At 36.4% G+C, this 18930-nt stretch overlaps 2 protein-coding genes across 5 annotated transcripts in view; one reads left to right on the top strand and one right to left on the bottom strand.

The window, feature by feature from the left end:
• The window catches only part of CENPQ (centromere protein Q), a 28675-nt gene extending 28201 nt beyond the window's left edge, over positions 1–474 (bottom strand). Inside the window, exon 1 of one of the 4 annotated variants that reach the window (XM_070732478.1) lies at positions 263–474. The gene's annotated coding sequence lies outside the window, so the exon portion shown is untranslated. Of the gene's footprint in view, positions 1–219 lie in introns of all 4 variants that reach the window. The other 3 variants (XM_070732476.1, XM_070732479.1, XM_070732477.1) reach the window with 3 other exon arrangements.
• On the top strand, positions 451–18295 carry MMUT (methylmalonyl-CoA mutase). The gene is made up of 13 exons (XM_070732465.1): positions 451–599; positions 1585–2006; positions 2896–3263; positions 3362–3519; positions 4383–4554; positions 5831–6079; positions 6634–6745; positions 9610–9725; positions 11667–11782; positions 12799–12930; positions 15308–15455; positions 17014–17181; positions 17922–18295. The coding sequence occupies exons 2-13, from the start codon at positions 1628–1630 to the stop codon at positions 18048–18050; spliced, it is 2247 nt and encodes a 748-aa protein (XP_070588566.1). The 5' UTR covers positions 451–599; positions 1585–1627; the 3' UTR covers positions 18051–18295.
• The last annotated feature ends 635 nt before the right edge of the window (positions 18296–18930 follow it).

Raw genomic sequence — 18930 nt, 5'->3', positions numbered from 1 at the left:
CTTATATATTTTCATAGCAAATAATTTTTTAAAAAACTCTATCCTTTATTCAACCAAATATGGCGAAGCACACTTCTACTTAAACCTTGGAATACGGTTTCCCCGGTTGAAAATGCCGCCGCGGCTGTTCTACCTAATGCCAGCACCGAGATTTCAATGCCCCAATAAGCCCATTCTCTTTTCAAACACCGCACAACTCTCTTAAACGTAGTGGCGTACATTACAATTTATCGTGCAGAAATAATCCGCGGCAGTTGCAAACCTGGGCTCTTCTTCCTCCCGAACTCCCTATTGAAATGCTACAATACAGGCTCCTCGCCTATTCCAGAACTCACCGTTTTTATTTCTACGGTTACTTCCTCTCCAGATTGGCCGATCGTGCGAATTCAAAAAATTGCGGCCGCTCCGGGTTTTCCCGCAAACATTAGTGCGCAGGCGTTAAGGAAGGGCAATTGCGTTTCCGTCTGTATGGTGGAGGGGTCGGTTTTCAACGCAACGGCGCCTGCGCAAAGAAGTCGCTCTTCCTCGCCAGTGAAAGTGGTGGCGTCGTTTAGTAGATATTGTTTGGGCAGCTGCAAATGCTGGTTGATGTGGCTGAGGTGCGTTAGCCGTTGTTTTTTGTTTTTGTTTTAACCTAACAAACGGAGTCGAAAACCACTATTAGGCCAATTTGAGTTTTGCGGGCTGCATGAACCCAGCTTGTACGGCGATTCCATTATTGTGTCACGATGCCCGAGAAAATTAGGCTAATTCTAGAAATTCTAGATAAGTTTCTAGGGGTCAGTGTGCCGTCTGAACACAGCTTGTGATGTGGTGTTAGTTTATTTTAACGTATCAATCGGTTCTATCTCGAAGCTACCACGACTCTTAACCCGTCTTCCTCGTTTGCACTGTGTGTGTGTGTGTGTGTGTGTGTGTGAAAATGTGTACATATATGTACATGCACATACACAATGTTTTGGAAACAATATAAACAAAATGATGCAGACCTATACATTTTTTTTCTGTCGGGCACTGGGAGGTATGAATGCTTAAGCGCCAAATCTCTTGCTTTAGAAAATATGAGGTACAGTTTACACTTAAGATTAACACATTTTACTTTTTTGTTGTTGTTTGATCAAAAGTTTAATGCCTTTTTCTAAAAAAAAAACCCTCATAAGTTTATATAGCTGTTTTATTACTAACTTAGTATATATTGCTCTCACCCAGCCACCCTAACATCTATTCTTCCCTATGGCATTTTCACTGAGGTCACCTGATAGGTTTGCTTAATAGCTCAAACGTACCTGGTTCTTCCTGGTACTTTTGTGCTCTCAATCTTAAGATTTTTTTGTAGGCATGCGCTACAACTGAATTGCATTTAGGTTCTGAGTTGTCAATTTAGGAAAACAGTTAAGATACAGTCTCTGCAAAACAAATTTAAAAGTTGTTTTAAAATTAGAATCTCAGAAGGCTATAAATCACCACTATAAATCACCCATTAAACAAAATGGTGCACCTAGTTTTAAATGGGAGTGTATAACAGGAAGATCTACCTCTTTGGGCTTCTTAAAAATAACTAATTGCTTCATTAATTTTATCCAGCTCTTGAAACACAGGCACATCTTCAGGATTATTTTAGTAGAAAATGTTACGGTTCAAGAATGGACTTCGGCATCATTGGCCCTTACGTTGCAGGAGAGAAGCAAGTCTCCCTCCCTCCCAAACAAGTTGGCGTTTGCTGCATCAGCATATACTCCACCCTGAATGGTCTGCAATGGCTAAAAAGCAGCTAAAGGGCAAAAGCCCTGAAGAGTTGATATGGCACACTCCAGAGGGAATTGCCATCAAGCCAATGTATTCTACACGGGACACAGCGGGCTTTCCTGAAGAATTACCTGGAGTAAAGCCATTCACAAGAGGTCCTTATCCTACCATGTATACATACAGGCCTTGGACCATCCGCCAATATGCTGGTTTCAGTACTGTGGAGGAAAGCAACAAGTTTTATAAAGATAACATCAAGGGTGAGATATGTTCCTTAGGGATTGAGCATTGTCCTTAATAAAAAATAAAAATATATTTTTGTACCTGATTTCTAGATGAATCTGCAGTTTTGGTGGCCACCTTTTTAGAAGTGGGTTTCTGTTCCTTGTTTCTATAGCTGAAAGTAGTTTGCGGAGAGGGGCGGCATATAAATCCAATAAATCTAATCTAATCTAGCTGGCCCAGAGTCACCTAGCTGTCTTTATGCCTAAGCAGGACTAAAACTTATGGTCTCCCAATTGCTAGCCAGGTGCCTTTAACCACTAAATAAAACTGGCTCTCAGTTGTAACTATATTTACTTATATTAATTTATTTGCATATATTTATATGTAATTAATATCAGAAACAAGTTGCTTAGGAATTAATACCAGTAGCACCATGTCCGGATGATCATATACAGCATTCAATTTACATTTAAGTACTGTACTTGCTCAGAAGAGATGTAATTTATTTCATTAGACTGGGAAGTGATGAATATTTTCTCTGCTCAATAATAAATTGCTCAATTTATTTCATAACATGAAATGTTTTTAAATATTTAGGATGGAATTCTTTCATTAAAAAATTGCTTACAAGAAAAGAATCCAAAAGAGCAGTTCTGCTACAATAAATAGCCCTCTGTGCTTACTCAGAAAAACTGAGCACTAGACGATTGGTTTTCTGTTTAATGAAAATTGAGGGACTACAGATGAAAGAAAGTTTTGTTTTAATTGGACACTTGCTTGTGCAACACTGAATTCTTCCCTAAGTTTTAATGTGTTTCCTTTGGTTTGTATTGTTTTGAACAACTAATACAACTTTTCAGTCAAAGATACAATCATGTATGTCATATTTTATATTTTTACTAAATTATTAATTTCATTTTCAAGGTGGTCAGCAGGGTTTATCCGTCGCATTTGATTTAGCAACTCATCGTGGTTATGACTCAGATAATCCTCGAGTTCGGGGTGATGTTGGAATGGCTGGAGTTGCCATTGACACAGTAGAAGATACCAAGATTCTTTTTGATGGAATTCCCTTGGAGAAAATGTCTGTTTCAATGACAATGAATGGGGCAGTAATTCCAATCCTAGCCACATTCATTGTTACTGGGGAGGAACAAGGAGTACCTCAATCCAAGCTGACAGGGACAATACAAAATGATATACTGAAAGAATTCATGGTTCGAAATACATACATTTTCCCACCAGAACCATCAATGCAAATAATTGCTGACATCTTCCAATATACATCAAAGGTACTGTTTAGTTTTGTTTCATTTAATTACCACATGGTTATCATGTTTATAAGGATCAGTGTTTGTTACAGAATAAATGTGTACATATTTTCTTACAGCACATGCCAAAATTTAATTCTATTTCTATCAGTGGATACCATATGCAAGAGGCTGGAGCTGATGTCATTTTGGAGTTAGCATATACAATAGCTGATGGCTTAGAGTACTGCAGAACTGGACTTAAAGCTGGTCTCACCATTGATGAATTTGCACCAAGGTACATGATTTCAGGGGGGGGGGGTGTTGGGGGGGGGAGGTGGCTTCTTATCTACCCTCAAGGTCAGAGCATGTACTGTCAATAGAATAGTTATATTTCATAGTTTTACAATGGCTTGCTATTACAGTTGTGAGGTTTTCTTGCCTTTTAAATAAATTAGGTGTTTTTGAATCATTCTTTTTTTAGTATTAATTTGGTCCAGTCAGTTCTTGAAAGAAAAGATAAAAGTTCTAACAGTTGCATTCAATTTTATTCTAGTTATCATCTTGATTTGTGCCCATTTAGAACAACAAAATGATGTAACATTTATTCATCTAGTGGGGTGAAATAGGAAAGGAACCATTTATCTCTTTTTGCTTATCTGGATTAAAACAAAGATAAAATAGGTACTATTTTCTATTCTATTAAAAATGCTGTAGATTGGTGGGGTTTTGTTTTGTTTTTTGATTTGGCATCTTACTAAAATACTTTTTATCAGGATTCCCAGTGCATGAATATCTCAATAAGATACAATTATTAACCTTAAAAGATGATATATATTTGTTCATGGCTTAATGACATTAGTAGGCGAGAGAGTTTGGGAATACTATTCCAATTCAAATTCTCTGTTTTCACTATGGACTACATATAATTTCCATCCCTCTGAAAATACAGTATTGTTGTTCTTGCATAGAAATTACATAGAAACAGTCAGATTTATAGGCCATCATTCAGTGATATTTTATTAAATTGCCTGTAATTTTAGTAGCCTAAAGAAAATGAGGATTAAAAACATTAAATTAAATTGTTGTTTATTTAAAATATAAGTTTTATATTATATTTATTGCTTATTCTATATATGATCCTAAGTTATTTTATTGCAGGCTTTCATTCTTCTGGGGAATTGGTATGAACTTCTATATGGAAATAGCTAAATTAAGAGCTGGGAGACGGCTTTGGGCTCACTTGATAGAGAAAATGTTTCAGCCCAAGGATACCAAATCACTTCTTCTTCGAGCTCATTGTCAGACTTCAGGATGGTCACTAACTGAACAGGTACAAATTGAAGTATCAGTTATGATGACTTGCATATTTTAAAGAAGTAAATATAGTATATACCTAACATGTTGCTTTCCTAAAAGTACTTTTCTTTAGAACTTAAGTAGAGGTACATCCAATTCATATCCCCCAAACCACCAATACTAAATTTGGCAGGAGATTCTTGGATCAGCTGGGAACAGGGGGAGGTGGAGAAGTTTGTTTCTTGGAATCTGCAGTATGATGACTGGAATAAGAAAAAATGAAAGCATTACTCTCCACAAGCATTTTAATTATTTCACTGGTCATTAAAGCTTTGCCTAGATTTTCCTGCAACCTAATATTCTGCGTTTGTGGATGTGTTACATAGTCAATACATATTTTTATTTAATTAACCTTTCATAAATTAAGAGAACTTAGGCATTCAGAACCGTTCAGAGTATTAAAAGTTCTCTTAATTTATGAAAGGTTAATTAAATAAAAATATGTATTGACTATGTAACACATCCACAAACGCAGAATATTAGGTTGCAGGAAAATCTAGGCAAAGCTTTAATGACCAGTGAAATAATTAAAATGCTTGTGGAGAGTAATGCTTTCATTTTTTCTTATTCCAGTCACATTAGAGAGAGAAGCACCTGTTCTTAAAACCTTAAATGTTTGGGACATTGATTTGAAAGATGTTAGTTGCTTCTCTGCCAATCTTAGTAATTAGTATTGTATATGTACAAACAGATTTACAGGCAACCAGAAACAATTTTGAACTATCTGCTTGAAGTTTCCAGAGGATGTGATGTCTTTAATACCCTCAAGAAGAGATGTTCTCCTTATGCTAATATACTTTTTGAAGTGCTTTTGAAGTTATGTACAGATTTAGTAGATGTGTTCTAAGCCAGCCAAGTGGCAATTTTGGTAGAACTTCCTAGGAGTGCTCTTGACGCATCTGAAGGACTTCATGTTAGGAAAAGCTAGTTTAAAATGTCTTATAAAATAGTTTCCCTTATAATGTATTTGATCTTCTCATTCCCCACCTTCCATTCCATCATAGGGAACATCCCAGACCAATGTAAATAACTCACTTTCATCTGGTTATGATAGGTTCATCTTGCAGATGTAATATTTATATTACCATAGTATGTTTTTTAATCCAATTTTGTTAAAGTTTCCAGGGCATAATTGATGTCAAAGTCTACTTCAATAATATTACTCAGAACATTACTGTGCTCAAAAGACAATATGTATTCCTCTGCATCTATTTCATTTTATTAAAGTAAAGTTATGATTTTTGTAATAGGATCCTTACAATAACATTATCCGCACCACAGTTGAAGCAATGGCAGCTGTGTTTGGTGGTACCCAGTCCTTGCATACAAATTCATTTGATGAAGCTTTAGGACTGCCAACTGTGAAAAGTGCACGAATTGCAAGGAATACACAAATAATAATACAAGAAGAATCTGGCATACCCAAAGTTGCTGATCCGTGGGGTGGTTCATTTCTAATGGAATCTCTTACCAATGATGTTTATGAAGCTGCTTTAAAGGTCAGTTTGTTTAGTATAGAGGATGGAGAATAAGAAGGTGTTTGTAATCTTTTATATAAACTCAGAAATAAATACTAGCTTGCTTGTTTATATTGATATATTACCTCTTTAACAGCTTTGTAAATTCCTATTTACCCAACAAAATACCCCCCCCCCCCTTCTGATTAGCTAGGGATAAATTTTACTTTTTCACTGATGAGTCAGCAGATGATTTTGTAGAAATCCATGCAGGTTTTTTGGAAACATTTTCATAAGTAATTTGCCATTTTCTTCCTAGGACTGAAAAGTCTCCATAAACTTTATAATAAGGAATACTCAATATATTGAATTTGGGAGTTAGGTGTGTGCAGAATTACTATATCATGGGACATCAATCCTTTTAAGAATTAGGAAATGTATTTTCTTATATTAACTACTTGTTTATAAAGAGGGTTCTTATTTATTCCTTTTGAATAATTAACTTTTCTGTAGTAGAGAACCTAAATATTTTATTAAATAAATATTGTATTAGACAATAAGCACACTTATAGTCATTAACAACTTTTCTTTTTTAGCTCATCAATGAGATTGAGGAGATGGGTGGAATGGCCAAAGCTGTAGCTGAAGGAATACCAAAGCTTCACATTGAAGAATGTGCTGCTCGAAAACAAGCTAGGATTGATTCTGGTAAGGAAATCAGAATTATTTATTCTTCAACCATGTAAGCATTTAGAAGTTATTCTCTTATCTCACTGAAGTTAATATATGTGCATGAATAATAAGAATTTGATTCTAACTTCTGTATGTTTTTAAATTCTGTTCCAAAATAAATTTAAAACATTGAAGAAGTTTTGGCTTTTGAGCAACAAAAGAAGAGCATTGGAACATTATATTGTTTTTAAATAGAAGAATAAGAAGACTGCTGTCACCTGCTAACATCCTCAAATCTCTTGGACAGACCAAAGCCTTTAATTTCACTTAAATAATTATTTGGCTCCTTTCCTGCTCAACAGTTTATTAAGACAAAACATTTAATTGCTCTACAAGACTTAAATATGTTTGAAGTTATTGTGGTTAGTGGCTTAGACAACTATATTATTATTTTGTTCTGTAAATTATAGTCACAAATCTCAATCTTTCACTTTTCCATTACATACAGTATGTCACAAAAGTGATTACACCCCTCACATTTTGTAAATATTTACTGTGTTTCTCTGTGTTTCTTTGGACCCCCAAAATATGGCCTTGGCTTTATTATCGCGGGTGCTTATTATTTTGGGAGTGTAGGAGGTGGCAAGCATGGGACTGTTCAAGCGGCCCAACATGTCTCATCCCACCCCAATGGCAACAGTAGTCTCTCTGCTTCCATTCCCCAATGTCTCTTTATTGAGAGGGGTGACAGGTGGGGCATGATGCACGTTGTTCCCCTGCCACTCTTGCTCATCTGTCACCTCATGCCCCTAGCCTTTCTGGTAAGGCTGATGACATTATCTCTTTCTCTCTAGCTGTCGAATCCCCCTCATGCTGTCACTGTCCCCGAGCTGAGCCCGCTCAGAGGCAATAGAGGCAGCCACTCTCTCGTCTGGTGGTTGCTGGAAAGTAGTGGGGGGTTTATTTGGGGGCGACTTATTTCAGCGCATGACCTGAAAAGCCCTATTGGGTTTAATATCAGGACATGTCATTTTTTCAGGAAAACACTGTAAGTATATCTTTTCATGTGACAACACTGAAGAAATGACACTTGGCTATAATGTAAAGTAGTGAGCATACAGCTTGTATAACAGTGTAAATGTGCTGTCCCCTCAAAAGTAACGAAACTCACATGATCAAAGGTAATATCATTTGCAGTATATATGCATTTTGATGCAGCCAGTACTTTTGCATCAGCTTTTAACTAAGCAACTAGATATTAACTTGCACAATGAATCAAATATGAATCAAATATCTTCCAGCCTTAAACATTTATGTGAGAAGAGCTTCAGTGAGCAGAGCCAGAAAATCCTTATGTAAAAATCATCGTTGTAAACTTCTACTAGATTAGTGCAAAAAGCTAAATACGCATCTTGTTTGGGAGCTTTTAGAGATTTAATGGTTTCTATTATTTCTTGGTGGTAATTAAATTATTCTTTAAGATTTGTTATTTCAAAAGGAAAATTTATAAAATTGCACTAGAATGTCTCCTTAACTGCATACTCAGTATAGTTTCAGTTTAACAAATCAAATTATTCATTGAAAGATCAGTGGAGTGAAGAGTCCACTGAGTTTTGCTTTGGCTGCAAAAAACATTCTTAGATCCTGCTGTTAGAACACATGAACTGAGTAGTGACTGATCAAGGCCTTATTTCTAATTAGCCATTGTAGTGCAACCTTCAATTATCATTAAATGTTACATGTTTTATATTTGAAGCATAGATGTCTGGTTGTTTGTAATAAAGAAATGTACAGTGGTACCTCTACTTACGAACTTAATTCATTCCGTGACCAGGTTCTTAAGTAGAAAAGTTTGTAAGAAGCAATTTTTCCCAAAAGAATCAATGTAAAAGCAAATAATGTCTGTGATTGGGGAAACCACAGGGAGGGTGGAGGCCCTGTTTCCTTCCAGGAGATTCCTAGAGAGGCCCCAAGGAGGCTTCTCCCTGCCTTTTCTGGTCACAGTTTCGGAGGCTCGGGTTTGTAAGTAGAAAATGGTTCTTGAGAAGAGGCAAAAAAAATCTTGAACAACCGCTTCTTATCTAAAAAAGTTCATAAGTAGAGGCCTTCTTAGATAGAGGTACCACTGTACAGTGCATATAGAAAGTATTCAGACCCCCTTTACTTTTGTGAATTTTGTTACGCCGCAGCCTGATTTTTTAGTTGTTGAAATTCACTTTTTTTCTCATTAATCTACACTCAGTATCCCATAATGACAAAGTGAAAACAATTTTTTTAGAAATGTCTATAAATTTATTAAAAAGAAAAAAAAACTTAAATATCACATTGGTATATAAGTATTCTGACCTTTTGGAACACTTGAAATTTATCTGAAGTGTCTCCCATAGCTGTCCACCGATGGTTGCTATCTAACTTCACTGAACTTGAGAGGATTTACAAGGAAGAGTGGCAGAAAATCCCCCAATCCAGGTGTGCAAAACTTGTTGCATCATACCCAGAAAGTCCTGTAATTGCTGCCAAAGGTGCTTCAACAAAATACTTAGAGGGTCTGAATACTTATACTAATGTGATATTGCATTTTTTTCTTTTTAATAAATGTGCACACATTACTAAAATTCTGTTTTCAGTAATTATGGGGTACTGAATGTAGATTGATGAGGAAAAAATGAATTTCAACAACTGTAGAATCAGGCTGCAGCATAACAAAACAGAGAAAAGTGAAGGGAATCTTAATGCACTGTAGATTGGAATATCACAGCTCTGTCTGGCTCTGTGTGTAAAAGTTATTTTATATTAAATATGTACAATTTGAACTGATTTCACTTTAGGAACTGATTTCAGCTGACTGCAGATACAGAATAACACAAATTGTTTTTAAAAAAATATTTGGAAAATAACAGGTTCAGAAGTAATTGTTGGAGTAAACAAATACCAATTAGAAAAAGAAGAAACTGTTGAAGTTTTGGCCATTGATAATACATCAGTCCGTAACAAACAGATTGAAAAGCTGATAAAGGTAAATGCTGTGCAGAAGAAAAAAATATGTTTTATTTTTCATTTTCTCAATAAGAACTGAGTTGTGCTTAGGAATAGGGCTATGGTCAAATTGCTCAGAAACAGATGAGGTTTTTTTTAATGCTTCATAGTCTTTTAAGAGTGCTTTATATGAGCTATCTTAATCTGCTCCTTATTTGTGTTGAAGATTTCTAGTACAATATCTTAGCCCCAGCTATCAAAGCTCTGGTCTTTTCTTCAGAAGTTTCCAGAAAACTGTAAGTGTATGGAATTTGGAATTTTACTGTGCAAGTTTACAGTAAATACATACAAAAATCTGATTCCCTTTTCCCACAGCTCCAAGAGTGTTGTTTACACATATTGCATGTTATTCCTATGTATAATATTCACATATACAATTTGAAATAAGCAGCTTTTCAGTACTGATGTTTGTTCCTTATTTTGCTGAAGCTCTCCCTGTGAATACCTTAAAACATAACCTATCTCTTACATTTTCTAGCTTTAAGATCAGTTTTGTAAATATTGGAAATGTTTGTAAATATCCTATAACACTTTAGCAGATGAACTAAGGAACAGCTGTGGGAGACAGTGGCTCATTTTGTACCACTTAAATCTAAACTAGAGTTATAAATATTTGAGACATTTTGTCTGCTTTGGGGTCCCCCCTCCCATTCTATTTACTTTGACCCTAACAGGCAACTAAAATTGATCTTCAAGAACCTGGTATAGGGAATGACCCAAATTATTGTGCAAGGACTTAATTTTGTTTTGGATGTTTGAAATTATTTTGAAGGCAGGAGAAAAAAAACCTACTGATACCATTCCAATATTGAAGAGAAATTTGCTTTGAAGAATGTGGCTGCATAATTCATAAAATAAACCTTAAGTTTTAGCCATCTATAATATGGCTTTATAGTAAGGTACAAAAGCTTAGCCTAGTTTAAAGCAGTAGCTCAGAACAATTAATGAGAAATAAATTCTTTCATTAACCATAGAAACTATAGGAAACAATTGCCTGCTTATTCAGATATATCTCAGCGCATTTCATGGGAGCTTATTATTTTTTGTGAGAAGTGTTGATAGGTAGTGGTCAGGAGCCACCAAATGTATAACACTTTAATATTTAAAAAAGTTAAAATGAATGAATATAAGTGCTGGGAAACCATGTGATTTTGTTTTTTAAATTGATAAAAATTAGACATGCTACAAATCAATTTTAATAAATTTGATACAAGGAAAACTAATATTCTGAAGATGGCTTTGATTTTAAAAATAGTAAAATCTGCACGTTTTATTGATTATTTAACTGTTCTCAAAATTGGACAGGTTAAGAATCTCAGAATTTATGCCTACACGTTGGTTTTAGCTTACAACTATTCAGTTAGTGACCATTCAAAATTACAATGGTATAATTTTCACTAAAAGTCACTTAAAAATGACTTATAACCATTTTTCATATGACCATTTCATCACATGCTCACTTCATCAAAATTCAGAAGCTTGGCAACTAATTCAGTTGCAGTGCCCTGAGGGCATGGAATCACATTTTGTGAATTTCTGACAAGCAAAGTCAATGGGGAAGCCAAATTCATTTAACAACCATGTTACTAATGTAATAGTTGTGGCAAGAAAGATGACATGGGGCAAAACTCATTTAACAAATATCTTGTTTAATAACATACTTTTTGGGTTCAATTGTGATTGTAAGTCAAGGACCAACAGTATTTAGCAGTTTAAGACAGTTGATTTGTCAGTCTTTCTTTAGTTTGTGATTGAAACTGAATTGCTTGGCTTCAAACACCAATTTCAGACATATACCGCTACATATCTTGAAACTAAGATGGCTCAATAGATCTTTTTTCATCAACATAGATATGGAGGAAAGTCAGGATGGAATGTGCTATGATTTGTAGTATACAATATTACTTTTCTTTCATTAAAGGTGAAGGCTTGCAGAGATGAAGTAGCAGCCCAGAAGTGTCTCACTGCTTTAACTGAATGTGCGGCTACAAGCCAAGGTAACTTGCTGGCCCTGGCGGTAGAAGCAGCACGTGCAAGGTAGGCGGAAACAATTGTGCACATTTATAAAATAATGGATTTTAGAGCTACTCTTTTGGTTCATAATGGAGTTGTGTACTTGAAAAGCACAGTGCCTCCCTGCCCTCAATTTGCAAAGCAAAATTTGGAGCTCAATCAGGGTTTTCATGGTATGAAGGAACATGGAGATAAATTACTAGAATATCCTTAGAATACCCTGTGTGTCCATTGCTTCCAGAGTGTATCCAGAAGATATTACTGCAGAACTGAATAAACTTCTTGGATGAGAGGGGAAACATCGTCAAGGAAAAACAAAACCCAGTTGCCTTTGGCGGATGAGGGGAACACCTCTGGAATAACCATGATTCTCAAAAGTGGACTAGGAGGCAGTTTGGTTTAGCAATAAAGGTGTGGATTAACAGCAGAAATCCATCCTTTTCTAGAGAAGCTCACTCAGTGAGCCTAGGTCTATCAGCCCAACCTACTTCATGGGGGAAGGATTTTCAGGAGGGAAAGAAATGAGAAGCGGGAGCACTGTATATGTTGATTGATTGATTGATTGATTTGATTTGTATGCCGCCCCTCTCTGAAGACTCGGGGCGGCTCACAACTACAATAATACAATATACAGAGTACAAATCTACTATTAGATAAAAAGCTACATTTTAAACCCATAAATATTAAAAACAATCGTTACTACACAAGCACACCATTCTCATGTACTACAGTCAGAAAAAAGATGGTGGTGGGGGAAGAGATAATTAGTCCCCCCCCATGCCTGGCGACATGGATAGGTCTTCAACATCTTCCTTACATTTATCAACAAAAATCAAAATATATATCAAAAGATTATGCATATATGTGTAAGCTATTAAAATTTTAAACATTGAACTGGAGAACATATAAATAAGTATGCTATCCATACAGCATATGGTTATAGTACAAGATAACAGCTTTTGCAAATGGTATTATATTTTGATAGTTCATACCTCTTCAAAAGAAATAAATCTAATGTTTTGATTGTATATTTGCTTCAGATGTACAGTTGGTGAAATAACAGATGCAATGAAAAAAGTGTTTGGTGAGCATAGAGCTAGTGATCGCATGGTGAGTGGCGCATACCGCCAGGAATTTGGAGAAAGTGATGAGATTACTCAAGCCATCAGCAGGTAAGAAATGTGCTCTTTTCCTCTGTGTTTGTGTCTTATTTTCCAAGAGTTCAAATTCTCCACAGGTAATCCTTGACCTAGCAAAGACAAATCTCCAAAAGGAATTTACAACCCAGTTTCTAACTTGGCCACTCCTCATGATCTCTGATTGCATTTTGGGTGATTGGTAGCTGGCCCATAGTTACAGCTGTTTGGCAGTGTGACAGTGGTCTATGACTTTTTTACTTGAAACTAGTGTTTTCAACAAAAATGGCTAAATAGCTTGCTTAACAACCACCACATCTAATTAGCAACCATGGAGTTTGCTTAGTGACCACTGCAAGAGGTCATAAAATTGAGCACAGTCACATAATGACTCATTTAATGATTGGAACAACTTAATGGTTGTACATTGAGGACTATCTATAGTTTATCTCAGGTCTTACATACACTGCTCAAAAAAATAAAGGGAACATTTAAACAACACAATATAACTCCAAGTAAATCAAACTTATGTGAAATCAAACTGTCCACTTAGGAAGCAACACTGACAATCAATTTCACATGCTGTTGTGCACATACAATTTTGTAAAAAACAAAAGTATGCAATGAGAATATTTCATTCATTCAGATCTAGAATGTGTTATTTGAGTGTCCCCTTTATTTTTTTTGAGCAGTATATTTTCTCTTCATTGTTGAATTAGGAATTTGCTTTCTCTTTTCCATTCTTTAAGCTACATATATTTCATTAGTAAGTGTAGTTCTCCAAAATTTTCTAAGATCCACTAATACCTGTAAAGCCTTTGTATATTTCCGCATAATTAAAAAACATTAATGTTTCCCTGTAGGGACTCCACATTATTATTTTTACTTTAATGGTTTAATAATTCATGCATTTAATCTATCATTTTCCTAATAATATTTGACAATATTTTGAAATTAAAATTTAGCAAATTAGTATATTTTGAATATGATTTGTAAAAGATTTTTTTTAATTTTCAGTTTCAAAACTATAAACTGATATGTACATGTAATTTTATGCTCATAATGTTTACACAATTCAAAGTTATATCTGTACATTGGAACATATCTGTACATATCTATACATGGAAATGATAACTCTATGGCTTCCAGGATGTGTGTGAACTGCCATTTCCCTTCATTTCCTTAAAGCCTTCTTTTTTCTGCTTATATATTCTTCACTCGATTTCTTTCTATTGACTTTCTTCCTCTACCTTTCATCTGTTTCCTTCTATTTTTTTTCTATTCTTTCTCTTCCTACTTTTTCATTCTGTCTATACCCAACCCTTTATCCCTCTTTGCTTTATCATTTATTTATATTCTGCTGTGGTTACTTTCATAAACAACTCAAGACAGTGAACAAAACCTCATACTCCTTTCTCATTCTATGTTCCCCACAACAACAGTCTTGTGTAGTATATTGATCTAAAATCACCCAGCCAGCTTTCAGGCCTAATGTGGGATTAGAACTCAGTCACCAGGTTTCAAGCCTGGTATCTTAACAACTAGAGCAAATTAGCTTTATTTCTTTGTTCCAAAAGAACAGAAACCTTCAGCAATTTTTATGTTCATTAGTTGAAAAAAAACTATTTCATTTAATTTATTGCCTTAATAGTGACATACTTCTGCACTATTTTTAAAATACACAAGGCTGCCACTATAATATCAATACAAGAAACTACATATCATACACACATAGCTGGAGGTAAAAATAACAAACCCTGTTTACTATTTTTTAAGAGGAGAATATAGGTAGTCCTTGATTTAAAACAGTTCATTTAGTGACCATTTGAAGTTACAGTGGTCCTGAAAAAAGTGATTTATCACTGTTTTTCATACTTATGACTGTTCCACCATCTCCACAGTCACATGATGAAGATTCAGACTCTTGACAACTGATTCATATTTATGATAGTTACAGTATCTCAGGGTCAGGTGATCACTGTTTGCTGTGGTCTGAAAAGCAAAGTCAATATGGAAGCATAGCTGCGTTGCTAATTAAACAACTGCAGTGATTCATTTAACAACTGTAGCAAGAAAATTGTAAAAATGGAGCTCAATTCACTTAACTGTATCACTTACAACAGAAATTTAGTGCTCAATTATGGTAGTATATTAAGGTCTACCTACACCTATGTTGAAGATATGTGTATGAGGAAGAAAGTAATAATTCATAGAAAAATCAAAAATATCTCATTTAAAATCTTATTCTCTTTGGCAATGCAGCCCTCAACATGCCATTACATTGCATGTGTGATCCTTGCAATAGTGTGCCAACAATTTGCATTCTTAATGGTTTTCTATTTTTATTTTCTTCAACTAACACTGAACATGTTTAGTGGTTCTATAGTAGTCTGTCTGCTATTTATTTTTTTAGAGTTAACAAGTTTCTGGAACGAGAAGGTCGTAGACCACGTCTTCTGGTTGCTAAAATGGGCCAGGATGGCCATGACAGAGGAGCCAAAGTAATTGCTACAGGATTTGCTGACCTTGGTTTTGATGTAGATATAGGTCCACTATTCCAGGTATTCAGCCTTTTGTTTTGATGCTTGCTTTCTGATTGACGGATTAAATCAATCTCTGTTCTCTCCTATCCAAGTGACTTAAAAATACTAAAGTATTAAATTATTTCAAAAAGTATTTTAGACAAATAAGAACCAGTTTGATGCAGTAGTTCGTACAGTGCAGTGGAAATGATGTGCCAGTGCCTGGAGGCTGTTGGGGTCTGGATGAGTATCAACAGGCTCAGACTCAACCCTGACAAGACAGAGTGGCTGTGGGTTTTGCTTCCCAAGGACAATTCCATCTGTCCACCCATTACCCTGGGGGGGGGGATTATTGACCCCCTCGGAGAGGATCCGCAACTTGGGCGTCCTCCTCGATCCACAGCTAACATTAGAGAACCATCTTTTGGCTGTAACGAGGGGGGCGTTTGCCTGGTGCACCAGTTGCAGCTCTATCTGGACCAGGAGTCACTGCTCACAGTTATTCATGCCCTCATCACCTCGAGGTTCGACTACTGCAACGCTGTCTACATGGGGATACATTTGAAGAATGTTCGGAAACTTTAGATCGTGCAGAATGCAGCTGCAAGAGCAATCATGGGCTTTCCCAGATATGCCCATGTCACATCAACACTCCGCAGTCTGCATTGGTTGCCGATCAGTTTCCGGTCACAATTCAAAGTGTTGGTTATGACCTATAAAGCCCTTCATGGCATCGGACTAGAATATCTCAGGGACCGCCTTCTGCCGCACGAATCCCAACGACCGATTAAATCCCACAGAGTTGGTCTTCTCCGGGTTCCGTCGACAAAACAATGCCATCTGGTGGGACCCAGAGGAATAGCCTTCTCTGTGGCAGCCCCGACCCTCTGGAATCAACTCCCTCTGGAGATTAGGACTGCCCCCACCCACCTTGCCTTTCGCAAACTCCTAAAAACCCACCTTTGCTGCCAGGCATGGGAAAATTGATTCCCCTCGGCCACTCCGTTTTATGTACGGTTTTGTTTGGATTGTATGAGTGTTTCTTAATCAAGGGTTTTTTTAAACTGTTCTACTGTTTTAATCATTGGATTTGTCTTTTGTATTCTTGTTGTGAGCCGCTCTGAGTCTTCGGAGAGGGGCGGCATGCAAATCTAATAAATAATAATAATAATTCTGCTGTTGTATATAAAAATAAACAAGCTGTTAATTTTTATATATTCTTGTTCTTTCTTGCTTAGACACCTCTTGAATCAACTCCCCTCGGAGATTAGGACTGCCCCCACCCACCTTGCCTTTCGCAAACTCCTAAAAACCCACCTTTGCCGCCAGGCATGGGGTAACTGATTCCCTTTGGCCACTCCGTTTTATGTCTGGGTTTTTTGGATTGTATGAGTGTTTCTTAATCAAGGGTTTTTTTAAACTGTTCTACTGTTTTAATCATTGGATTTGTGTTTTGTATTCTTGTGAGCCGCTCTGAGTCTTCAGAGAGGGGCGGCATACAAATCTAATAAATAATAATAATAATTCTGCTGTTGTATATAAAAAATAAACAAGCTGTTAATTTTTATATATTCTTTACTTGTTCTTTCTTGCTTAGACACCTCTTGAAGTAGCCCAGCAGGCTATAGATGCTGATGTGCACTGTGTAGGGGTAAGCACACTAGCTGCCGGTCACAAAACTCTTGTTCCTGAACTCATCAAGCAACTAAATAGCCTTGGACGCCCAGATATTCTTGTCATGTGTGGAGGTGTCATCCCTCCTCAGGTATTGAGTACCATACATTGCACATCTTAAGACACAGGCTAATTGTGAGATTATTCAATTCCTCTTGTTATTATAAATTTGGGATAAGTTTTATTTTACATCTGCGGTGATTTATTTATGGTGGGTTATTTTTACATTTTTCTATCTTTTTCATTTCTTACAAATTATTAACATCATTCATTTCTTACAATTATTAACATCATTCAAGGATTTTCCCATCTAGCATATCTTGTTAAATAACACCAAGAACCTGATGTTTGTAGTTACATAGTTGGAAAAACATAACTTTGGGTGCAAAATCTAAGTCAACAGTATGCCTATAGATCATTTTTAAATATATATAAACAAAGAAACTAATCTAAAACTATACTGAATGCAAACCCTATTTTTTCAGTGTTTTTTCCCCTTTGAGCTGTGGACCTCTTAATCACGGTGGTCTTGTGCAGGAGGTAATATGTACTTTTCTGAGGATTTTTAATTTTAGATTAGATTAATAATTGCTTAGACATTGCAGATTGCAGATTGCTGCAAGCAGTGCACCCTCACTATGGCTATGCAAACTCAGAATTTGTAATAAGAGCATCAGTGTTCTTAGCCCAAAATTATTGTGTTTGTTTTCACACTTGCTGCCATCTCAGCAGGCCACATGAAAGTGTCATCTTACAGTACATGTTCTGCAGAATTTTACTGGCAAAATCTTTTCTATATATGTTGATTTGTCTTTTTATCTCCCTGAATAGGATTATGACTACTTGTATGATGCTGGCGTTTCCAATATATTTGGCCCAGGAACTCGAATCCCTAAAGCAGCGGTCCAGGTTCTTGATGATATTGAAAAATGTCTGGATAAGCGGCAGCAATCACTATAAACCATTGTCATTTAATAATTCATTCTGCACATTATATACATGTAGAGATTTATTATATGAATGTGGTATGATCAATTGCAAGGAAAATAATCAGTTTAAATCAGCTTCAATGTCTGATATTTTGTTGTGCTTTCTAAGAAAGTAGAAAATGCATGTGGGGTTAAACAATTTTTTCTATGAATGGGTATGTATAAAAATTTATCAAAATCAAACTGGTTCAATAAAAATTCAGTTGAATGTTTAAATAGCTATTGCATAGAAGTTGTTTCATATATACATATATTCTAGCACCGTGATGGTGAACCTATGGCACAGGTGTCACTCAGAGCCATATCTGAGGCATATGCGTGCTAGCCAACTGATTTATGGCTTTTTGGAGGTGGGGGAGGCTTTTTTAACACTCCCCAGGTTCAGGAGAGCCTCTGGAGCCTGTGGATGGCAAATAATAGCCCAACGCTGTTTCCAAACTTCTGGTTGACCCATTGGGCTGTTTTTCGCCATCCATGGGTTCCAGAAGCTTTCCTGAAGCCTGGGAAGGGCAACAAATGAATTCCGGAGGCTTCAGTGAGGCCTATGCTCATGCACGGGGGACAGCCCAGGGGGGTTGTGCGTGCATGTGTGTGTGGGAGGGCATTGCCCAGCTGGGTTTCAGATATGGCATCAACCTCGACCCCAGGGAAGGGGGGGAGGAGTGGCTATTATAGCCAGGGAGAGCCTTTGCCTACGTAGACTCATTGCTCCGGAAATTGCGGGTTGCGAGTCTCTCTTGATGAAGTTGGACTTAGGGGTTCAGGTGGGCTTATTTCTCACGTACCTGCCTCCCAGCTGCGTGTCAAAAGCCCTGCCTGTGCTACTCGAGGAGGTAGCCGGGTTGGCGGTG

The sequence above is a fragment of the Erythrolamprus reginae genome, chromosome 1 (genome assembly GCF_031021105.1).
Source record: "Erythrolamprus reginae isolate rEryReg1 chromosome 1, rEryReg1.hap1, whole genome shotgun sequence".
NCBI classification, from domain to species: Eukaryota; Metazoa; Chordata; class Lepidosauria; order Squamata; family Dipsadidae; genus Erythrolamprus; species Erythrolamprus reginae.
Note: the sequence above shows the minus strand (reverse complement) of the source record. Positions and strands in the feature narration are given on the sequence as shown.

What these genes read in the sequence shown, in the direction of transcription:
- MMUT (XM_070732465.1), top strand. Translation starts at nt 1,628, where the DNA reads ATGTTACGGTTCAAGAATGGACTTCGGCATCATTGGCCCTTACGTTGC. An exon ending in ACAAGCTAGGATTGATTCTG is followed by an intron (nt 6,746 to 9,609) that starts GTAAGGAAATCA and finishes GGAAAATAACAG; the next exon opens with GTTCAGAAGTAATTGTTGGA. An exon ending in GAGGTGTCATCCCTCCTCAG is followed by an intron (nt 17,182 to 17,921) that starts GTATTGAGTACC and finishes CTCCCTGAATAG; the next exon opens with GATTATGACTACTTGTATGA.